This window comes from Herpailurus yagouaroundi, unplaced genomic scaffold (genome assembly GCF_014898765.1).
Source record: "Herpailurus yagouaroundi ecotype Mexico unplaced genomic scaffold, PumYag 222, whole genome shotgun sequence".
NCBI lineage: Eukaryota > Metazoa > Chordata > Mammalia > Carnivora > Felidae > Herpailurus > Herpailurus yagouaroundi.
In genome coordinates this window covers 7,604,892-7,627,296 of record NW_024412453.1, presented here as the reverse complement: position 1 = coordinate 7,627,296, position 22,405 = coordinate 7,604,892, and the positions used below count along the sequence as shown (strand labels likewise).

Below are 22,405 nucleotides of genomic sequence, written 5' to 3'. Positions count from 1 at the left end.
TGAATTTGATTTACTTCTAAAACTGGGGGCAAGAGAGCACAACAAAAGCAGTTTGTTACAAGTGATACTACAATTAAATATGACAGATCCACTAAATACTCTGATAGTGTAACAGAAAGCCAACATTCTTAGATCCAGACAACATGGGCTCGAGAACACAAAAATCAAATCCCATGCTTTGCTATGGACCAGAAACAATTTAACAGAACATGAAGATTCAGCCTCCAGAGCTCTAACACTGCATCTCTTTCTCCTGGTTACATTCTCACTGCCACAGAACTCATTTTCTTATTGCTGCTTTAAAGCGGGTAATTATGTTAAGAACTTGGGAAGCCTTATCTGGCAGTCAGGAAGCTTTCTGCCCTATTCTCATACCAGCTAATGCCCTAAAGAATACTAATTAGGGAGATTTCAAGTTATCGCTACTCTCTTAAATAAACCTGCCTGATACAGATCTCATAGGACAGATGTGCAACACTGCTAATTCTCAAGATTAAACACATGGGAGAATTAGGAAAACAAGGCTCTTAATAAATATTATTAAAAATTTCCACAGTACTTTCTGCAGATTAAGTGATTTAGAGGAGTTAAAAAAAAAAAGCCAATTGCTTTACGAAGTTTTCAACAGAAGATATATATACACAAAACAAGACATTCACACTATCTCACTAATAATGATTTTCCTTTGCCAATAAGCCACTACTACAAAAACTTCGCCTGTATAAAAACAAATGCATTGCTTCTCGAATGCAGTACTTACGGCATGAAACTCATGTATCATTTAAACACACAAGTAATTTATTAGGGCCTCCCTCTAAAACAAGCTCATTTAATAGAACCATTAGAAAGTCATGTCACAGCTGAACTCATTTATCTATTGCTATATTTATAATTCAAGATAACTGTTGTACAGTAACACTACACAGAGTTTAAGATTAGGAAAATTAACATGAAAGGAAAAACATTCTTTTTTTTTTTTTTGGTTCTTTCTTGAATGTTCTGCACATTTCCTCTTTGACAAGAGTAAATACACAATAACGCACGAGCCAACGATGAAAAAGGCAACAAATAGAAAGAAGCAAACATATCAAATCCTTTGATTTTGTCTATTGGCATACATGCCTACCCAAAAGGAACTGAATTTAAGTCACTTTTAATTGGTTAAAGGATCTAAGTCCCAGGTTGTTTGTTGTTTTTTGTTTTTTGTTTTTAAATGCAATGGGGCACCTGGGTGGCGCAGTTGGTTAAGCGTCCGACTTCAGCCAGGTCACGATCTCGCGGTCCGTGAGTTCGAGCCCCGCGTCGGGCTCTGGGCTGATGGCTCAGAGCCTGGAGCCTGTTTCCGATTCTGTGTCTCCCTCTCTCTCTGCCCCTCGCCCGTTCATGCTCTGTCTCTCTCTGTCCCAAAAATAAATAAACGTTGGAAAAAAAAAAATTTTTTTTTTAAATAAATGCATTAACATGAGATTTTAAAATGTTATTTAACATGGAGCACCTGGGTGGCTCAGTTGAGTGTCCAGCTTCGGCTCATGTCATGATCTCACAGTTCGTGAGTTCGAGCCCCGTGTCGGGCTCTGTGCTGACAGCTCAGAGCCTGGAGCGTGCTTCAGATTCTGTGTCTCCCTCTTTCTCTGCCCCATCCCCACTCAAGCTCTGTGTCTCTCTCTCTTAAAAATAAATAAAACATTTAAAAAATTTTTTTTTAATAAATGTTATTTAACAAACAGAAAGAGGTAGTTAAGCACAACATAATAATATGGCAGGAAGTGTTCCACCAAAATCATATACTACACAATTTAAAAGCACAAATAAAGGTATTCTGCCTCCAGTACTGGAGAAATACGCTTCTGACAAATCAACTTTTCTGCTGATCTGAGAAAAAGTGAAAAAACAAAAACAACCCCAAGTATCTGAGGACTCTGGAATATAAACAGAAACAGGTAGATTTTGCAAAGGAGTCAAAAATTGGAGGAAGCCAGCTGGCACAAAGTGAATTTCCTGGGGGTTTGTGTGTGTGTGTGTGTGTGTGTGTGTGTGTGTGTGTGTGTGTGTGAGAGAGAGAGAGAGAGAGAGAGAGAGAGACAGAGACAGAGACAGAGACAGAGAGAGACAGAGAGAGATTATGCCCTCAAGGGAAATTGCAGCTAAAGGGGTACAGGGCAACTAAAACTCTGAAAGAAGAATCCTATGTCTTCCTGGTAAGAGGAACCAGAAGCATGAGTCAACCAGCGACAAAGGAATCCCAGAACAGAAGAAACCAGAAAGTGGGAACTCCAAATTTGGTATATAGCCTCAGCCCATGTGTCTGCATGATGCTTACTTAACCTTTTTAAGATTTTATTTTTAAGTAATCCCTACACCCAACATGGGGCTAGAACTTACGCCCCTGAGAACAAGAGCTGTATGCTCTACCAACTGAGCCAGGTGCTCCAACCCTTACTTAACCTCACATGTGGCAGACTGAAAGCAGTCTGAGCTGAGATCTGAGCCACAGACCTGCCATAGACATGAGTTTGTAGTCTGAGTTTAATTAAACTAAATGCTTGCTAGAACTAAAAATATCAACACTCTTCTGAGGGATCTAAGTGAATGCAGGGTCTCCAGAAAAGAATATTCACAATGTCCAGGAAAACAATCCCAAATTACTTAGCATGTGAAGAGCCAAGAATACATGACCCATCTCAAGGGAACCGTGATCAACAGGTACCAACACATAAGTGATGCAGATGCTAGAATTATTAGACAAAGACTTTAAATAAGCTATTCTAATTATGTTCAGTGAGGTAAAGGAACAGAGGCTCAAAATAAATGAAGACAGGAAACCTCAACAGAGAAAAAGGAAAGATAAAAAATAAACTGAATGGAAATAACAGAACAGAAAAATATAATACACGAAGTAAAATTCACTGGATGAGCTTAACAGTAGAAAACTGAGAACTGAAGGAAAAGCCAGTGAGCTTGTAGATCAACAGAAATACCCAGCAAGAAGAAAAGAAAGGTAGGAAAAAAAATGAACTACTGGAACAACATCAAAAAGCCTCTAACATATAGGTAATTGGAGCCCCCAGGAGGAGATACAACAGAATACAGAACAGGAAAAAAAATATGTGAATAATGTCTAAAAACTTCTTAAATCTGGTGAAAGACATACATTTATAGATTCAAGCAGCTCAGTCAACACCCAATGGGATAATTACAAATAAAGCCATTACTAAACACATCATAGTCAAACTGCTGAAACCAAGGATAAAGAGATAATCTTGAATATCTATATTTCTATATGGCAACAATGATGCAATTATTGTACACTTCTCCTCAGAAACCGTTGGAGACCAGGAGACAGTGGAACAACATCTTTAAAATGCTAAAAGAGAAACCCAGAATTCCATACCCAGCTAAAATAACCTACATGGATGAAGACAAAATACAGATATTTTCATATAAAGGAAAACTAAGAGGATCAGCTGCCACAACAGCAGCATTATAAGAAATACTGATGGAAGTTCCTTACACTAAAGCGACATGATCCTCTAAAGAAACTTGGACCTTCAGGAATGAATGAAGACATCTGAATTGGTAAGTATCTGGGTAAAGAGAAAAGAATCCACCCTTTTAATATCTTAAAATATATATGACTGCTTAAAGCAAAATTATAACACGACCTTGTAGGATTTATAATGCATGCAAATATTATACATACACCAAATACAGCTTGAAAACCAATGGGGACTGCAATAAATGAACCTGTATGGAATGTAAGCTTTCTACATCATGTGTGAAGTGGTATAATATGAACTCTAATTACACTGAAAAGTTATGAACAGATGTTAAAATATCTAAAGCAACCACTAAAAAATAATGTAAAGAAGTGAGCATTAGAAAGGCAAGAGAGAAATTAAAATGGTATTCTTTAAAAACTTCAAATAACCCAAAAGAGGACAGGAGAGGGAGAAACAAAGGAACAAAAGTAGAGGGAACAAAGAACAAATTTTAAAATGACAAAAGCACTGAGGCGCCTTTGGGCTCTGCGCTGACAGCTCAGAGCCTGGAGCCTGCTTCAGATTCTGTGCCCCCCACTCCCTCTCCGCCCCTCCCTCACTTGTTCTCTCTGTCTCTCTCTCTCTCTCTCAAAAATAAATAACACTTAAAAAAATGTGTATGCACCTAATAACACAGTCTTAAAGCTGACACGATTAAAAGGAAATAGACAATTCCATAATCACAGGAGATTTTATTAACACCCTCTCTCAAAAAATAATAGATTAAATAAAACACTGGTAAAGACATTGAATATCTAAGCACCAGTAACCTTTACACACCAAACCATATACTGCAGAACCCACATTCTTTTCCGGGGCACACAGTATGTTCAGCAAGGTAGACCTTACGTAAGGCCATAAAGCAAGTTTCGGTAAACTTTAGAAGACTGAAATCATAGCGAAACCTCTAATCACAACAGAATTAAATTAGGAATTAGTGTCAAGAGTTCAAGGAAAATTTCTAAACACTTGGAAATGAAGCGATATGCTTCTAAACAATCCAGGGTCAAAGGAGAAATTAGAAAATGCATCTAATTTAATAATAATGGGATTACAACACGTAATTTGTGGGAGGCACCTAAAGCAGTGCTTAGAGAATAATTTGTGGCTTGCAATGTTTATATTGGAAACAAAAAAGGTCAAAGTCAATGGCTAGGAAAGAGTCTCGGCTACATCCACAGTGCTAGCCGGCTGTGAGGGCTTGCACACCCACACAGAAAGTAAGAAGGTACAGCTGAGAGTAAGAAATGGGGCAGACGTGCAAACTGCTTACACGTCGCATATCTTCCCCAACCCAGCTGGCAAAAGGTAGAAGCCTCACCGGCTCAAGGTGTTTAAGCACACACACGACCACTCCCTGGCTGATCACTGAGCTATACTGACCCAGGGGCGACCTTTAGGAAGCCAGGGGTGAACAAGTGTAGAAGAACGTTTAAAAATCAATCACACGGGGCGCGTGGGTGGCGCAGTCGGTTAAGCGTCCGCCTTCAGCCAGGTCACGATCTCGCAGTCCGGGAGTTCGAGCCCCGCGTCGGGCTCTGGGCTGATGGCTCAGAGCCTGGAGCCTGTTTCCGATTCTGTGTCTCCCTCTCTCTCTGCCCCTCCCCCGTTCATGCTCTGTCTCTCTCTGTCCCAAAAATAAATAAACGTTGAAAAAAAAAAAAAATCAATCACAGAAGGCAGCTCTTTCTGCCCACGGGTCCTGTCCCTGTGCTTTAATAAAATCACCTTTTTGTACCCCCCCCCAAAAAATAAAATATAACATAAATAAAATAAAATAAAATGAATAAAATAAAATAAAAATCAATCACATAGGGCTCTACTTCAGGAAGTGGGAAGAAGAAGGGCAAAGTAAGCCCTAAGCCAATAAAAGGAAGGAAAAAGGGAAGAAAAAAAAAGGGGAGAAACCCAGTAAATAGGCAATAATAAACAATACAGAAAATGAATTAAAACAAAAGCTGGTTCTTTGAAAAGACCGTCGAAATTAGTAACCCCCACCAAGCATGATCAAGGAAAAATAAGAACACACATCACTAATATCACATATGAAGCAAGGCATTATCACTACAGACTCTGCAGGCATTAAAAGGAAAACAAAAAGCATAGGTAAATTTTAAAGTTATAAGCACCCTTTAGCAAAAACAATGCTGACTAATCGCCTCGGGTCATATCCACAACTCAAAGATTTGCCTGTTCTGCGCAAATAAAAGCTGTGCGTTTAAAAGTACAATTTAATATAAACATGCTCATACTCTAAAGTGAAGTGAAGCAAGTTTCTCCCTCCATCCCAACAAACTGTCCTGAACGAGCTCCTAAGGCAGCATATCAGAAATTTATACAACTACCTGCTGGCTTTACAAAATAATTGTCAGATTTCTACCTCTTCTGAAGTGCCTTTATCAATTTCTGCTTTTTAAATATTTCTGGCAGTATGCTACAATTTCCAGCTTTCAACATAAGTGAAAAGTTTTTTTTTTTCTCAAGCTATTATTATGAAAATGTATGATGCATTTAGGACACTCAAGACAAAAATACTCAATGTCTAAAGATTGAGGGTATGACTAGAAGGTTCTCTGAACTTTTGAAATATTGCTGGGCCCCTCCCTAACAAAACTACATTAGGTATATAAAAATCTTGGGTTTTTTTGCAAGTTTATTTTTATTTATTTATTTTGAGCGAAAGAACACAGGAGAGGGGCAGAGAGAGAGAGGGAGAGAGAATCCCAAGCAGGCTCCAAGCTATCAGCACGGAGCCTGAGGCGGGGCTCAATCCCACGAACCAGGAGATCATAACCTGAGCTGAAACCCAGAGCTGGATGTTTAACCAACTGAGCCACCCAGGTGCCCCAGGAATATAAGAATCTTAAATATGAATGAGCAATTCAGAAGTTACAATGAAAGGTGATTTCTCACTCCAGTTCTTTGAGGAAAATTCCCCAACAGTGACATTAAGTGACATTCTCCATGGTCACGAACTACCTTACCTCAAGAGCTACCGGGGAACAATGCTCAATGTATGGCTTGAATGGGCTATCACCACCTGAACACCCCAAAGCCACAAAGACCCTCACCTTGATGTTTTGCAAACAAACAAAACAATCAGGAATCAAACCAAATGGCACTCAGTAGAAAGATTTTAATTATTAGTATAACAACGTTCCCTAGAAAAAGAGAACTTTCATATTCAAGATACTGACAATGTTTTGGTTTTTTTTTAAATCTTGGTTAGACTTAGTATTATCAAAAGACAGGTGTCAGTTTAGAAGCCATTTCTTAAATGTAAATCAAAAATTAGTTTGTAACAGAGCCAAAGAAGCCATTACAAGCTGCTATATAAATAGGCATTTAATGATTTTTCCAATGTTACATTATTGATCTAACAGGCCCTTTGTTTCCGCTGAAATGAATAAGTAATTTGTTTAAGTTAACACTAATAGGATTTGCAGCACATTAGCTATCCTAGGTCTCTCTCATCATCAGAATTACTACTATAAAAAACAGATTTTTACACTTTCAATGAAACTGCATAATTTTAGACATCACGGCAAAAGACCAGAGACATTATAAATATCCATCCCATGTAAAAAGGCATTTTTTAAAAAAATTTTTAAATGTTTTTTTATTTATTTTTGAGAGAGAGAGACAGAATACAAGCAGGGGAGGGGCAGAGAGAGAGGGAGACAAAGAATCCGAAGCAGGCTCCAGGCTCTGAGCTGTCAGCACAGAGCCCCACACGGGGCTCAAACTCACGAGCTGTGAGATCATGACCTGAGCTGAAGTCAGATGCTTAACCGACTGAGCCACCCAGATGCCCCAGCAAAAAGGTATTTCCAAGTCATGATACTTTGACTATCATTTACCCAGCTCAATAAACATTTACTCTCAGCACTAAAAACACCACGGTGAGCAAGAGGTCTGGTTCCTGCTCTCAAAGAGTTTACAGTTCACCAAGGAAGATAATCAAACAAGGTATATCCATGAAGGATGCCAGGCTGCACAGAAATGGGGCCCAGAGAAGGAGACATCCAGGGAAATGGATGTTTAAGCCGACATGAGGCAGGAAACGGGACATAGCCAAGCTCTGGAGGAAAAGGAGAATAAAGAGGTGGCTTGTGGCAAAGAAACTTATGGTCATAGGCACAGCATGTGCAAATGGCCAGGTATTTCTGTTAAGTGTTGTCCTCTGTGTAAGAACCTACAATGGAAACTGAGACTTTACTAGTAAAGCTGCATCTCTTGAGACACAATAGTCACCTACTTCAGGTAGGAGGAAAAAGGTAAAAAGGTCACAATTTCATCTTGGCCTCTTCCCCATGTTACCCACTCAAACACACGTTTCTACTCATGCCACGGTGCGTTCCGGGCACTGGAGAAGGAGTCAGTGGGGAATGAGGCAGACTCAATACTGCCCTGAGGGAAGCAACACACAAAACCAATCAAATGATGTGCCTCCGGAGCAACGTGATTCTGAAATGCAGTTCCCAGATTTCAGGTATCGCTGAATGAAATACTGAGCTCAAAAGCTACCGTTGGAGGCATACTGCGATCGTAAGTAAGGGAGCAAGCATTACTAGACATCAAACATGGTACCAAAGGAATGTCACAAGAAGCTGTGATACCGCACACACATAAACGAGGAGTCTGCTCGTGTGTGCAAGCAAATACCACCAGCTGGTGCTTTACACATCTCATGGCACGTTCACACACTCTCATTTTTACTGTTCGCAGCAAGGGAGGCCAAGCAGATAGGGGAATAATCACCTAGCATTTGTCAAGCACCGCTGGTGGAGTGCCAGGCCCCCCACTAATGTCCGTGACCTCGCTTCACAAAGTACCCGTCACCGAATCCACCTCTCAGATGAGGAGCCCATGGCTTGGAGAGTTCACATAACCTGCCCAAAGACACACAGCCGACGAGCGGTGGGGCGAGGGTAGGCCCCGGGGCAGTCTGCATCTCCTCTACCCCACCGTGTGGCTTCAGTGTCACACAAGTATGCGCTGTGAGGGAGGTGAAGGGTGATGCTGGGCCAAGGAGGTGTGGCTAGACTTCCAGCCAAAAGTTCTAGTTCTGTGTCCTTGCAGCAGCAAGAAAGTCTTGTTACACTCTCGATCTCAGAGTCCCTTTCCCCTCCCCGAAGTTATCTTTGCCTCTCTAATAATCAGTCCCTCTGGGGGCCATCTCAACGGCCTTTCTAAGGATCGCAGGAGAATGAATCACAGAAATAAGCAAATACCAAAACATTTAACAAGCAACATCATTCACACCCTGTATCCAACACTATTCTCGGTGTCACATGCTCCTGAAGGACATTTCACACTGAAATCCACTACCAAGTAATCGTCATACACGTTCAAAGCTGTGCCAAGCTTCACATACATCATCTCCTGTAATCTTCACAATAACCCCAATAAATTCATACTGTCATCCTCACTTTACAGAGATAAGCAGAAGCTTGTCAAGGTTAAAGAACTTGCCCAAGGTCATACAACTACAGGTAGGGCAGCAGTGTGATTCCAGAGCCTAAGCTCTTCACTGCAATGTAACCTATATTCCTGCAGTGGTCATATAATTAAGAAGAAACACCAAAATACTCTGATCTGAATGGGCGTACTTGTGGAAGTTTTCATATATAGTTACTCATTTAGTTATATTATCAGAATTATATAGTTTCAGTATGTGGTACCTTGTTAAATAAACAAAAGTTTAATTAGACATATCACTTTAGGGGAGCTTGGGTGGCTCAGGCGGTTGAGAGTCAGACTCGATTTCAGCTCAGGTCATGATCTCACGGTCGTGGGATCGAGCCCCGCGTCAGGCTCTGTGCTGCTGAGCATGGAACCTGCCTAAGATTCTCTCTCTCTCTCCCTCTGCCCCTCTGCCACTCACACAAGCACTGTCTCTCTCAAAGTAAATAAATAAACATTAAAAAAAAAAAAGACATAACACTTTAAAATTCCACACAGCTTACATTATTAAGCACCAGGGAAACTTGAAATCTATTTGAGGAAGCAGCTGTTTAACAACACATATTTTATCAATAACTTTCAATCCTAAGGAAATACATTTTCAGATGGTTAATAGCAAAGTTATTTAGGATCCAGTAAGAGATGTGGTGTTCCATCTTTTACTGTTCTATTTTGAAAGCAAATAAAACATCTTCCAGTGTGTTTGTAAAACAAGTATTCGAGACAAGTTTAATGAAATGAATAGATGACAAAAACATAAATAAATGGAAAACGTACAGAGACGAACAATGGATACAGGTATCACTTTTTGATGCTCCCCATTCTGCTCAATTTGCCACTTTTAATTCTCAAAGCCAATCTGCAACTCGTTTTAAAAAAGTGCAACGCGAGGGGAACAGAAAGGAGGCAATCTACACGTGATACTGACTGATTACCCCCTTTATTTTAGACACAGCTCTAAACAAACCAGGCAGCAATGCTTGTGAATCAGAGGACTGGAGCCACCGCATAAAGAGGGCAAGCTTGCATTTTCATTCATATACAAAACCTCTACCCCAAGCACTCACCAATCTGTACTTGTTCGGGCTGGCTGAGAGAGACAAACGCTGATGTGTCATCAATCCAGGATATCTGAATGTTACCTGTAATAGCGAAATAAAAGTAAAGGGAACATGTGACCCTTCAGATCACTACCAGACTTCACTTGCATGTCTGATATATTTCAGAATGTGTTAATTTTTTAAAAATTTTCCCCTAGTTTTCCTTTTTAATATTTATTCATTTTAGAGAGAGAGAGAGAATGAGCAGGGGAGGGGCAGAGAGGGAGAGGGAGACACAGAATCTGAAGCAGGCTCCAGGTTCTGAGCCGTCAGCACAGAGCCCAATGTGGGAGTCGAACCCACAGACCGTGACACCATGACCTGAGCCGAAGGCGGACGCTTAACCGCCTGAGCCACCCAGGCGCCCCTGTTTTCATTTTAATTAAAAAAAACAAATGACTTGTGTGATACTGGACAGATAATCTCTCTGCATCTCTGTCCTCATCAGATGATGACGATGGCACTTACTGCATTAAGCATTTCAGGAGAGGCATAAGCTTTGAAAATTACAACTGGAAAACACAAAAGGAATCCAAGTAGCAAGAAGTGAGAAAAACTCAACGTTGATCTCAAGGCCAGGTAAAGCAAACAGGTAGCAGGTAGACGAGGACCAAAGAAAAGAAGGTGTCAGAGAGAGGAAACCAAGACAGACTAACGGAGGCAAGAAAAAACCGAGAGGGGCAGAAAGCAGTCTAGCGAAACCAAGTGATGTTCACATGAAGAGAGACAGACCTTCCAGAAAGGCTAACCACCTGCAGACAGACAGAAGGCACGAGGGCGCTGGGGAGAAGGAAGGACAGGCGTGGTGGGGCAGGAGCTCGAGAAAACTCAAGGGGAAGCAGAGGCCTAATTATTCTGCTACCGCTCTCCTCCAAAAGGCACGCAAGACTGGAATTATTAAAACTGGGTAAACATCACTGGAAGTTAGTAGTGAAAAAAATGTTTTTAATTCCTGCTGAAATTTTCAAAGGCTACAAATGCTTGCAAACTCATTGTCATAGGACAAAAACTCACTTCCTGTTGCACAGCAAGGTACCATAATGACTTCCTCAATGACTAAAGTCCCTTCTCTACTGTGTGTGTTTTAGATAAATAATAATAGTCAACATTTATTTAGTCGCTGTAGGCCACAAACTATGCTAAATGCCTTCCACGAATTAGCTCATTTAGTCCTCGTGAAATGCTGAATACAGTAAGTGGCATCATCAGCATCTCCAGTGAGGACACAGACACACAGAGAGATTATCTGTCCAGTATCACACAACTCATTTGTTTTTTAAGTAAAACGAAAACAGGGGCGCTTGGATGGCTCAGTCAAGTTAAGCGTCTGACTTAGGCTCAGGTCATGATGTCACAGTTCATGGGTTCCAGCCCCACATCAGGCTCCAAGATGGCAGTGCAAAACCTGCTTGGGATTCTCTCTCACCTTCTCTCTGCCCCTCTCCCACCTAGGCTTTTTCGCTCTCTCAAAATAAATAAACTTAAAAAGAAAAAATTGAGGGGCACCTGGGTGGCTCAGTTGGTTGAGCGTCCAACTCTTGATTTTAGCTCAGGTCATGATCTCAGGGTTGATGGGTTCAAGCCCCGCATTGGGCTCTGCACTGACAGCGTGGAGCCTGCTTGGGATTCTCTTTCTCCCTTTCTCTCTGTCCTTCCCCTGCTTGTGCTCTCTCTCTAATACATAAATACACTTTTAAAAAAATGTTAAAAAAAAAAAAAAGAAAACAAAATTCTCCCCTGAGCCTTCTACTTAATTTACCCAATTAAAGGTTGACTAAATAGGGTAAGCACTTCGCAATTCGAGAAAGAACGGCAACAACATCAAAAGCTCTCAAAACAAGTTAGCCATGAAATTCAATTGCATTTCCAGATCTGTATTTAAATTAACAAGCAAGACCAGAATTTCAGACGTCATTGAGATGGCTGCAAAGAGTGGGAAACATACCTTGTTTCGCTTACGTTTCTAAAAGTTAAGTCTGTAAAGTGTTTTGCTTATAAAATCTAATACATATATGCTTATTTTAGGAAATACAGAAAAGCGTAAAGAAGCCTCACAGTCAGCGATGGGGCGCCTGGGTCGCTCAGTCAGGTGAGCGTCTGACTCTCGATTTCAACCCAGGTCATGATCCCAGGGTCGTGGGATCGAGCCCTGTGTTGGACCCCCACTCTGAGCGTGGAGCCTCCTTAAGATCCTCTCTCTTGCCATGAGCCCCGTTTCGGGTAAGCTCGATCCCTGCTTGGGGCAAGAAACATGAGCCCTGACTTTCTCTCTCTCTCTGTCTCTCTGTCCCTCATGGGATTCTCTCTCTCTCTGCCCCTTGCTCACTTGTGCCCTCTCTCTCTCTCAAAAAAAAAAAAAAAAAGATTCTTCTCTCCCTCTGCCCCTCCCTGCTCCTGCTCGCACTTTCTCTGTCTAAAAAAATAAAAAATAAAAAAACTCAAAACAGTCAGTGGTAATAGCATGAAGCTTCCTTTCAGTCTGGTTTCTATACAAAGTGTTAACAAAAAAGTTATATAGGAATCCTACTTTGTACCTGCTTTTTACACGGAATGTTAAAATATAAACACTTTACCATCTTTTAATAAACTCTTCAGATATTCTTTAAATGGCTACATTTTAGAGGATATTAGCCCGGTGAAAAGGTACATAAACATTAACGGACAGTCTTAGTATTGGCCATTTAGATTTCGTGCTGCCTTTACCTAAAATTTCAAAGGAGAACAGCTTAAATATTTCACTGGTTAAAGAGGAACTGCTGAAGACTTCAGAAGGGTCATTATAAACCCTCATCGGAAGACTGTTCGATTCCACCTATCACCTGACCTGATGAAACGGTGCCCTACCGCCCTCATAACTCCTATCTCGGTCCTCTTAAACATCTGTGTTCATGTGCTTGGACTATTCAGTGTCAAGCCGTGACTTGCCCTTACGAAACAGACGTTCTCTCTGAATTTAATCTTAAACATGATTTATCCTCTGCCTAGATTTATTTTCCATGGTCAGCACTAAGGGCAGTCACAGTAATAGTATCCTGCTTTCCGTGGATTAATAATAGCACTCTATTGTGGGGCGCTATTAAAAGTTCCTCAGGTCACATTAGCACAAAAATAGCAATATATCAAACCTTGAAATACTCCACGAGTGCGAGTGCGACTAAACTCTTGCAGAGCAATACTCTTTCACGTCCGAGCTGAAGCTGTCATATACCTGTGGCCACCTGCACAGACCAAAAACATAGCAAAATCCTAAAAGTACATATGTCCTTGTGATTTACTTACCAAAGGCACTAAAAAGCTGGTAAAGGTCGCTGGTTTTCCATTCTTTGGGGAATGTCACATGGAGAACATGATCACGTTTTGGTTGCACTAGGAGACAAGTTTTGGGTAAAAGGTTGACAGCTGAAAAGTGAATGATATACCAGTGGCTCTTTAAAGGAACTGCCTCCAAGCTAACTTCAGGAATTGCTGTGAAGGACTCATGATTACCAAACAACTCCTAAAAGTATTCTTTGGAACGGCAGCACTCTGCCATCTCACCCTCGACTCAGGCTCTGATACTTTATTGAACCCACAACAATTTGAATCCTGACAATTCTATGCAGACCACAGGAACTCACGAAGTTCCCATGAAAATTATTTAAAGGGGAAAAATAAAAGGCTACTCTGTTCAAGATATTTCACTAAGTGTTTAACTTTCTCCTTTTAATCTAGTTGTCTGCATGTGTAGGTAACGCACAGTCCACATTCAATGGGCTGAGTTTAAGCAGAGGTAGTCCTAGGACTGAACCGCTCTGGCTACTCGTGGCTATAAACCGGGAATGAGGGCACTGAGGTGGCAGAATTCTTGTGACAAGAGTACACCGAAACAGAATTCCGATATGGAATGCAACACCTATGTCCTCTGATCATCACCGCAAGGACTGGTACCATCAGTTACAGTTCTCCCACATCTATATCCAATGGCAGGGATTGAGACCCATAAACCAAGGTTAGAAAGAGAGCAATGGAGGGGTGCCTGGGGGGCTCAGTTGGTTAAGTGGCCGGCTTCAGCTCAGGTCATCATCTTGCAGTTCGTGAGTTCGAGCCCCACATCGGGCTCGGTGCTGACACCTCGGAGCCTGGAACCTGCTTCAGATTCTGTGTCTCCCTCTGTCTCTGCCCCTCCCCTGCTAGCGCTTTGTCTCTCTGTCTCTCAAAAATAAATAAATGTTAAAAAATTAAAAAAAAAAAAAAAGAAAGCGATGGAAAAGAAAAGTGGCAAGGTGAGGAGGATGAAGTAGAAAACTAATCTGAAGCAGCAGTAACCATCTCCCTAAAGGACTGGACTTCCAAGGTTTTCAATGAAAAAGGAAAATGAAAAAAAAAAAAAAAACAAAAAAACCCTACCCAACCAAAAAATATACATACTCAAGTAACTGGAAAATAGAGAACTTATGGTTAGTAACACAGCTAACACATCTCAAAATTTATCATGTGCGCTTATGGGAAATGATGAATTTAGAGTTCTGAGTGAAAACGAAATAATGAAGAGAAGATATACATTTTTCAACATTCAACTCATGCATAAACTGGAAAATGTAACTCAAGAGATGAGTTAATCAAGACCCAAGGGTACCATTACGTTAAGCATAGTATTCATATCCACCACAAAATCACTGCCTATTTTTAAGTAAATAAAGCTCTTTCTTCAGTCGTACTTTTCCTGTTATCCCTTCCAGACCACACACTCACATGTGCGGATGCAAAGAGAAAATACAAATTCACTTACAGTCTGGTCCTTCCAAGTTGAGATAGGGGATATCCATGACTCTCATAAGAAATAACCTACAAAAAGAAAAGAAAAACAGGTAATGGGCTAATTTCTACTGAAAACCCGACATAGGCATCTATTAAATTCTTAAGTAGACACTTCTTAAATATATTACTCCATTTCTAAAATCATTTTAAAAAGCTCTTACAATTCACCTCAAAGATTTTTCTCTAGGACTAAATATTAATCATAAATAGAAAAAAAAAAAAAAACAACCAACCACTAACCTGTGGCATCACTCCACCTACAACAGTTCCTGGCATTCAGCAGCTGTTCAATAAATATTAGCTACATGGACAAAATTAGTGACCAGAGAGTCAAAAGAAAGTCCTCTGCAGGTCTGCTTGTTAGTTGAGAGAAACTGAGAGAAAACAAGTATCGGAGAATGCTAACGATCTTACCGACTTCTGAACAACTGTCCCTACAAATTATAAAGGGAACTCCTATGACTGGTGTTTGGAGAACTGAGAATGACAGCAAATGTGTCTTTTCTTTTTTTTTTACTGAAACGGAAAGTCACTGGATGAATACCAATACCAATCTTATTGGGTGAATTGCACAGTCTGAAATAAGTGACCATCTTAGAAGCTCATGCCATTACTGTCATTTAAAACATATTAAAAGCACAAAGCGAAACAATCCGTGGTAAAGAAAGCAATCACATTGATATAAAACATAGAACAGGCATTTTATGTATACTTTCCGAAACAGATACAAAGGCACTCAAAAAAGCATATTTGTAACTTACAACTCTCTGTAATACATTTAATTTTTTTATTTGCAAGATTATGGACAAAATATCAGGCATTCCGTTGTTTGTAAGATGATTTTAATAAGCTATGCTTAGATGACAATACATGGTATGTTTCTGGTGGAGACTGCATTATACAGCAAATTAAAAAGGCAATCCAAGAGCCCAACAAGCAATTAGTTTGGCTTCACTGACCCACAATTAAGGCATATTATTCAGGCATTCAAACGCCAAGCAGGGCATGATCTAGTTTACAAATGGAACCATCAGTATAAATAACACTGTTTGGTTAATGCCAGAAAAAACAAAGCCATGGTACTCTGTGGTTTAAGAACTTGTTGCCTGGCCTACAATTTAATAAACCAAATCCTATGGCTAAGAAACCAATTTTATTTTTAGTTCACTAATTTAGGCTCAAGCATATACTATTCTGGCTCTGGGGGCTGTTTTTGGTTTTGGTTTTTTTAGTTTTTATTTATTTATTTTGAGAGAAAAAGAGAGAGAACGTGAGCAGGGGAGGGGCAGAGAGAGAGAGACAGAGACAGAGACAGAGAGAGAGAGGGAATCCCAAGCAGTCTCTGCACTGTCAGCATGGAGCCTGATGCGGGGCTTGAACTCACACACCATGAGATCATGACCTCAGCCAAAGACAGACACTTAACCAACTGAGCCCCCCAGGCGCCCTTGGGAGCCGTTTTACCCAATTCAATCAACACTACCTGGGACGCCAGAAGACACTATCGCACAGAACACCCGTCACAAAGGAGTCTGTCACTGACGGCAGCTATTACTACTACTGCCGACCAGAACCTATGAAGTTACTCCTGGGTGAGAAGGCTCAATATTTTTATGCTTCATAAAGTTTTCAATTTTCCATTTAGTAAATTTAGAGATAGTCTCCGATTCTAAAAACCAAATTAAAAAAAAAACAAAAAACAAAAAAACCCTTAATTTAAAAGTTAATGCAACATAGCAAGCACCATAAAAATAATTTAAAATGTTTACTCTAATTTCAACAGAAGAATAAAAGCTTGAATCAACATGTTCATTGCTACACAAACACCCCAAAAATCAAAAGTGACCTTAAGGTTCAATAATACACTGGGCTGTCGGTAAATAATAGCTCATCTTCTCTAACAGCATTAAATGATCCAAATTAACAACGAAAATTTTTTGCTTAATGTTTATTTCTTTTTGAGAGAGCGAGGGCATGAGTAGGGGAAGGGCAGAGACGGGGGAGACACAGAATCCGAAGCAGGCTCCAGGCTCTGAGCTGTCAGTACAGAGCCCGACGCGGGGCTCAAACCCACCAATGGTGAGACTACGACCTGAGCCGAGGTCAGACGCTTAACTGACTGAGCGACCCAGGTGCCCCCACTATTACTTTTCAAACTTAAAAAATAAACTAAAGGCTAGCAGAACTGGGAGGCCCAGGGGAAATAACTAGAGACTGCCAGAGACACCTGACTGAAAAATGCCACTTAGATCAATCTTGTGCCCCATCTTACCCGTCGTGGAGAGAGGAATATAAAGTAAAATCACATGTCTGAGTCTGAAATTGCTTGATTTCTTTTTTAAAGTATCATTTTGTTTCTAAAATCATGCGACCTCACTAACACACTGAGAAAATCAACGGTGCTATGAAATGCAACAAGAATTATACTTGAAAAGGAGACTTCCCCAATCCCTCTCACCATCTAAATGTTTCAAACCCTTTTTTGAAAGGTATCTTTCGTCACCCAACATACAGGCTATTTGTTCTCTCATATTTCCTCTGACTGAAATAAATAAAAATCTGTTCTTGGCAAAAAGACTCCACAAAGATTTTTTTTTTTAAGTTAGTTAATTCCACACTATCTTGTTTGCTCACTCAACACTTTCACTAAATAGAAACCCCTTTCAAATAAATTATTAATAGCGCTTCTCACTCTTCCCCGATGCCTCTGTGTCTGGGCTTTAGAGAGGAATGAATAGCCCTAAACCCTGGAAGAACACGCAAACCAAGTGCGCATGTGACTTGGCCAACTGCAACTCTGGAGAAAGCTGTGTCATTGGGAAACCGACCCTAAAAGCGTAGCTGAGCGTCGGTGGAACTGAACCAAAGTCAACTCCCCGGTGCCCCCCCCCCCACCTCTGTGTGCCAGGCTGTCTGCAAGCCACCGCTCTGGTCACATCCCTGCCCTTTTGAAGTAAAAAATTACAACATTTGATTGTACGCTTGCCTCATACAAACTGGCTGTCAAAAGGCCTGAAATGATGTGATCAAAGACTTCACACGGGGGTCATCTGCTTGACGGTGTTCATTCTAACACACGAGACAACGCACTGGGCAGGCAGAAACGCCGGTAAATACGCTCAGGAGTGTTCCTTGGCCGTGAACTGTGCTGAAAAATGCTCCTGCCGAAGGCCTTCAGAATCTGCGGGTGTCAAAGACATTTGGACCAACACTTGCACAACATGGTATTTCTATTTTCGAGAAGATTCAAGATGGCTGTAATTGAGTACAGACATGACAGGGCAGAAGTCCTGCCACATCCCTGCAAGCTTTCTGATGAAATATTATTTTAGCACCTACCCTCTGAAAGGGCTGACGCTACTAACTCCATCAAAGGTTAAAATTAAAACTCCTATTTGGTACAATCGCCAATTTTATACCAAGATTCTATTCTAGGAAACCGTAAACTCAAGTTCACATTCTAGATGCCGCGAAACAAAGTTTACCCTTGTGGGCGTCTGTCAGATTTTTAGTGTTCTCCAGTGATTCATGATGCTGTTTATCTCGGCTTTCAAACACGTCTGGAAAGATCCAACAGTAAAGCACAGCAAATTCCAAGGTCTTTTGCTCATCAGACGAGGTAACTTCAGCTCAGCCTCTTTAATGGGCTACTGTGCACAATGTTTTTATCTCTAAAGTCTCCCATATGCTGCATAGCACTCACGAAAAGCCATCTGCCCATATCCTTTCCAGCCCAGGGCAGTATGACATTGGGACCTAGACTACGTGAGGAGGCTTGCTAGTCACTGAAGAAGCTCATTCGAGGTATAAAACTTCTTAGCAGCCCAGAACCTTGAGTTCTTATCAAAATGGGGTTCCCCAGACCAGCCGTATCAGTACCACCTGGGGACCTGTTAGAAAGGCAAATCCCCGGGCCCTACCGAAGACCTACCGACTCAGAAACTCTACAGACTGAGAACCACCAAGTTGAGAGAACAGGAAAAGAGCGTGTTCAATCTCGTGCTAATTGCCATTAATGATGATTCAGTAATCAACCAGCATAAGAAGGACCAAGAAGCTGTGCCAACGGCTCCAAAAAAGCATCAGTCTTAATGATGTGTGTACACTAAATGAGTCTGGCTTAGAAAAACACAGAACTACCAAAACAAAAACCAAGGAAGCAATGACATAAGTCTTCCACCACTCCCTGAGACCAGGAGGTCAACTGTGACCAGCAACTAGCTTCTCTGCAAGAGCTAAACTGCGGGGACATTATTGCTGACAACTATGGTTCTCATTTTTTAGAAAGGCGCAAAAAGATCACTAATATGACTCTCTTGCCAACTTAAGGCAAAAGTCCCCCCGGTTCTGTGAATTGGCTACAGATGAACACCTCTAGCATCACGCGTTAAACTTCAGCACTAACGCGGCACCGAAGATTGGCCAACACTTGGCGTGAGTAACATGCCCGACACACGGAATCAGACACCTCTAACCTTATCGAAATTCTCTGACCTCACCAGCAAGTGTCAGACTCTGACTCTGGCAACCACAAAGCACACTGGGCTGCTCAAAGAAGTACACTTAGATTAAAGGTTATTCTTTGATGACACGACAGCTTGCCTTGGACTATGGCTTCTCTGAACCATCATTCCCTAGTTGTCTGGTGAATAAAAACGGATTGCCAAGCTGATGCCAGTGTTAACCCATTTTGTGCAGCTAAGCTCAAGAAAATAAAGACAGCAGGGGCGCCTGCATGGCTCAATCAGTTAAGTATCTGACTTCGGCTCAGGTCATGATCTCAGGGTTCGTGGGTTCAAGCCCCACATCAGGCCCTGTGCTAACAACAGCTCAGAGCCTGGAACTTGTTTCTGTGCTAACAGCTCAGAGCCTGGAACTTGCTTCAGATTCCGTATCTCCCTCTCTCTCTGTCCCTCCCCTGCTCATTGTCTATCTCTCAAAAATCAACGTTAAAACATTTTTTGTTTTAATTCTTGCTAAAGAAAACAAAGACCTGGGCAGGGGCACCTGGGTGGCCCAGTCGGTTGTGTGTCCAACTTCAGCTCAGGTCATGATCTCATGGGTTTATGAGTTCAAGCCCAGCATCGGGCTCTGTGCTGACAGAGAGCCTGGAGCCTGCTTTGGATTCTGTGTCTCCCCTTCTCTCTCTGCCCAACCCCCCCACCTCAGAAATAAAATAAATAAATATTAGAAAGAAAGAAAGAAAGAAAGAAAGAAAGAAAGAAAGAAAGAAAGAAAGAAAGAAAACAAAGAGGGCAAAAGTGATATTCAAAAATGCACGCAAGAAGTCCCAAAGGTGATTCAGGAATACTATTCACTAGAGGCTCAAATCTCGGGGAACTGAAAAGATCATTACAGTTCTTTGAAATTCTGCATAACCATAACTATGTATAAGATCAGCGATTCTATTTGGAAATGAAAGAAAATATTTAATTCTGCTCCCACAGTAACATGCTTTCCAGGGCTAAATCCAAAGGTAAAGAAAGAAAGCAAATCAGAGCGGTGTGTCGATGGCCACTTTAAGAAGCAACTTGGCAGGGGGGTGCCTGGGTGGCTCAGTGGGTTAAGCGTCTGACTTTGGCTCAGGTCATGATGTCATGGTTTATGGGTCTGAGCGCCACGTCGGGCTCTGTGCTGACAGCTCAGAGCCTGGAGCCTTCTTCGGATTCTGTGTCACCCTCTCTTTCTGCCCTTCCCCAACTCACACTCCATCTCTCTCAAAAAAAAAAAAAAAAAAAAAAAAAGCAACTGGCAAAAAATGGTCATGCCCATCACAGTGCAGGGGACGTGGTGACTGACAAGAGGCCCAAACACAAAGGTTAGGTTGTAAGAGGGCCATGATACATCCACCCGACGAACCACTGAAAGCCATCTACGTGATGCTGGCCACTGGCTTGAATATCTTTTGGAAATTCATTACTGTATTTTTTTAAGTTACAAAATTATAAAACGAGTACCATCTCAATCAGTAAATGAATCATACTGATCTCAATTAGTAAATGAAACAGACACAGAAAACACACTGCTGAGACATGCTCTAAAGTGAGGGGATTTTTTTTTTTTTTTTTTTTGGCTGGTGGAATTATGAGTGGGTATTTTGTGTTTCAATGAGACAAAAAAACATGAAGCACAAAGTGCCTGGCCAGAAAGACAAAACGTATTGTTGTACGTTTACCCTATCTCATCTGGTGTCTGCGGGACAGGCAGATAAGTACCAGTCTCATCAGACCAGGAAGGAGGAAGGTTCTTCCAAGTTTAATGGCTTCCCTTTGGCCGCCACGGGAGCAGAGACAGGACTCAGGCCCAAAGCTTCTCACTACCAGCTCTACAGTAATGCCCACCCGCCTCTGCTGGGTACCCCTCTCACGTGTGGCTTGTAACCTGAGCTGTTTCCAAAGCCTCGATGTGAAATGCTGAGGCTGGAGCCCCAGCAGGAACAAACAGGGACGACACGTTTTTAATCCTCAGTCGCTACCCAAGCCCCAGGTGAAGCAAGAGCTTCAGACACAAGGTCCCAGAAACATTTTTTTGGTAATGCTCTAATGGCCGATTAAATTATAACCAAGCCCAGGCACATAATGAGGCTGCCGTTTGAGCAAGAGCTGCGGGGAGGCTGAAATTTCAAGGCAATGGGAAGGACAGGCCACAAGGAAAGCCAGGCTGTCAACAGACGAAAAGGACAACCTTCTGGGGCTCCTGGGTGGCGCAGCTGGTTAAGCATCTGACTCTCGGTTTCTGCTCAGGCCATAATCTCATGGTTTGTGGGTTCAGAGCCCAGCGTCAGGCTCTGTGCAGAGCATGCTCGGGATTCTCTCTCTCTTTCTCTTTCTCTCTCTCTCTCTCTCTCTCTCTGCCCCTCTCCCACTCGCACACACACTCTCTCTCTCAAAATAAATAATATAATCTTCAAAGAAAAGAAAAGGACAATCTTCCCCTGTTTGCAATGCAGGAAGAACTGCTACCATGGGCTGCCTGGGCCTCGGGCTTCCCAGGCTTCCCAGGCACAGCTGCCCCCGCGCGCGGTGATCGCCCTCAGGAAAACTCTCGAACCGGCACATCCCGGCCTGGGAGACCTATAGGCGCCTGAATACGAGAGTCTGCCTCCTGTAACATCAGAGTTGTACACATAACACCCAGGTCTGAATGATCTGGAAGGATCTCTAATGTTATGGCATGTCTGAATAAAGTACAACAGTGCTCATCTGATCCCTGCCCCCACCCCCCACCACCCCAACAAAAAGAAAAACCTTTAGCCCCCGAACGCCTTGCTCTTCTTCCTAGAAACGCAGGATTTCATTCGATGAGTTAAACATTTGCGTTCGCTCAAGTGCTTTCTTCCAGACTGCGCTTCTGTTCCTGAGAAGCTTTGTCTCAGAAAAGAGCTTTCCAAGTAAAACTGCATTCCCCTCACACCACTGAAGAGTGGGATACAGAGATGTGGAGTAAAACCTAATCTCTACACAATGTGAGCAGTGAATTAATTTGAGGCTCGCCCCACGTCCT

The 22,405-nt window shown here is 41.8% G+C and overlaps 1 protein-coding gene across 4 annotated transcripts in view; it reads right to left on the bottom strand.

The window, feature by feature from the left end:
- Positions 1-22,405, bottom strand: part of PARN (poly(A)-specific ribonuclease) — a 169,608-nt gene that overhangs the window by 93,170 nt on the left and 54,033 nt on the right. For all 4 annotated transcript variants that reach the window (XR_005785616.1, XM_040458992.1, XM_040458994.1 and 1 more), the window contains 3 exons: positions 14,874-14,929; positions 13,385-13,471; positions 10,073-10,147 (listed from right to left, as the gene is read on the bottom strand). Coding sequence is in view for 3 of the 4 variants with exons in the window: in XM_040458992.1 (XP_040314926.1) it covers positions 10,073-10,147; positions 13,385-13,471; positions 14,874-14,929 (218 nt within the window). In the remaining variant the exon portion in view is untranslated. The remainder of the gene's footprint in view (positions 1-10,072; positions 10,148-13,384; positions 13,472-14,873; positions 14,930-22,405) is intronic.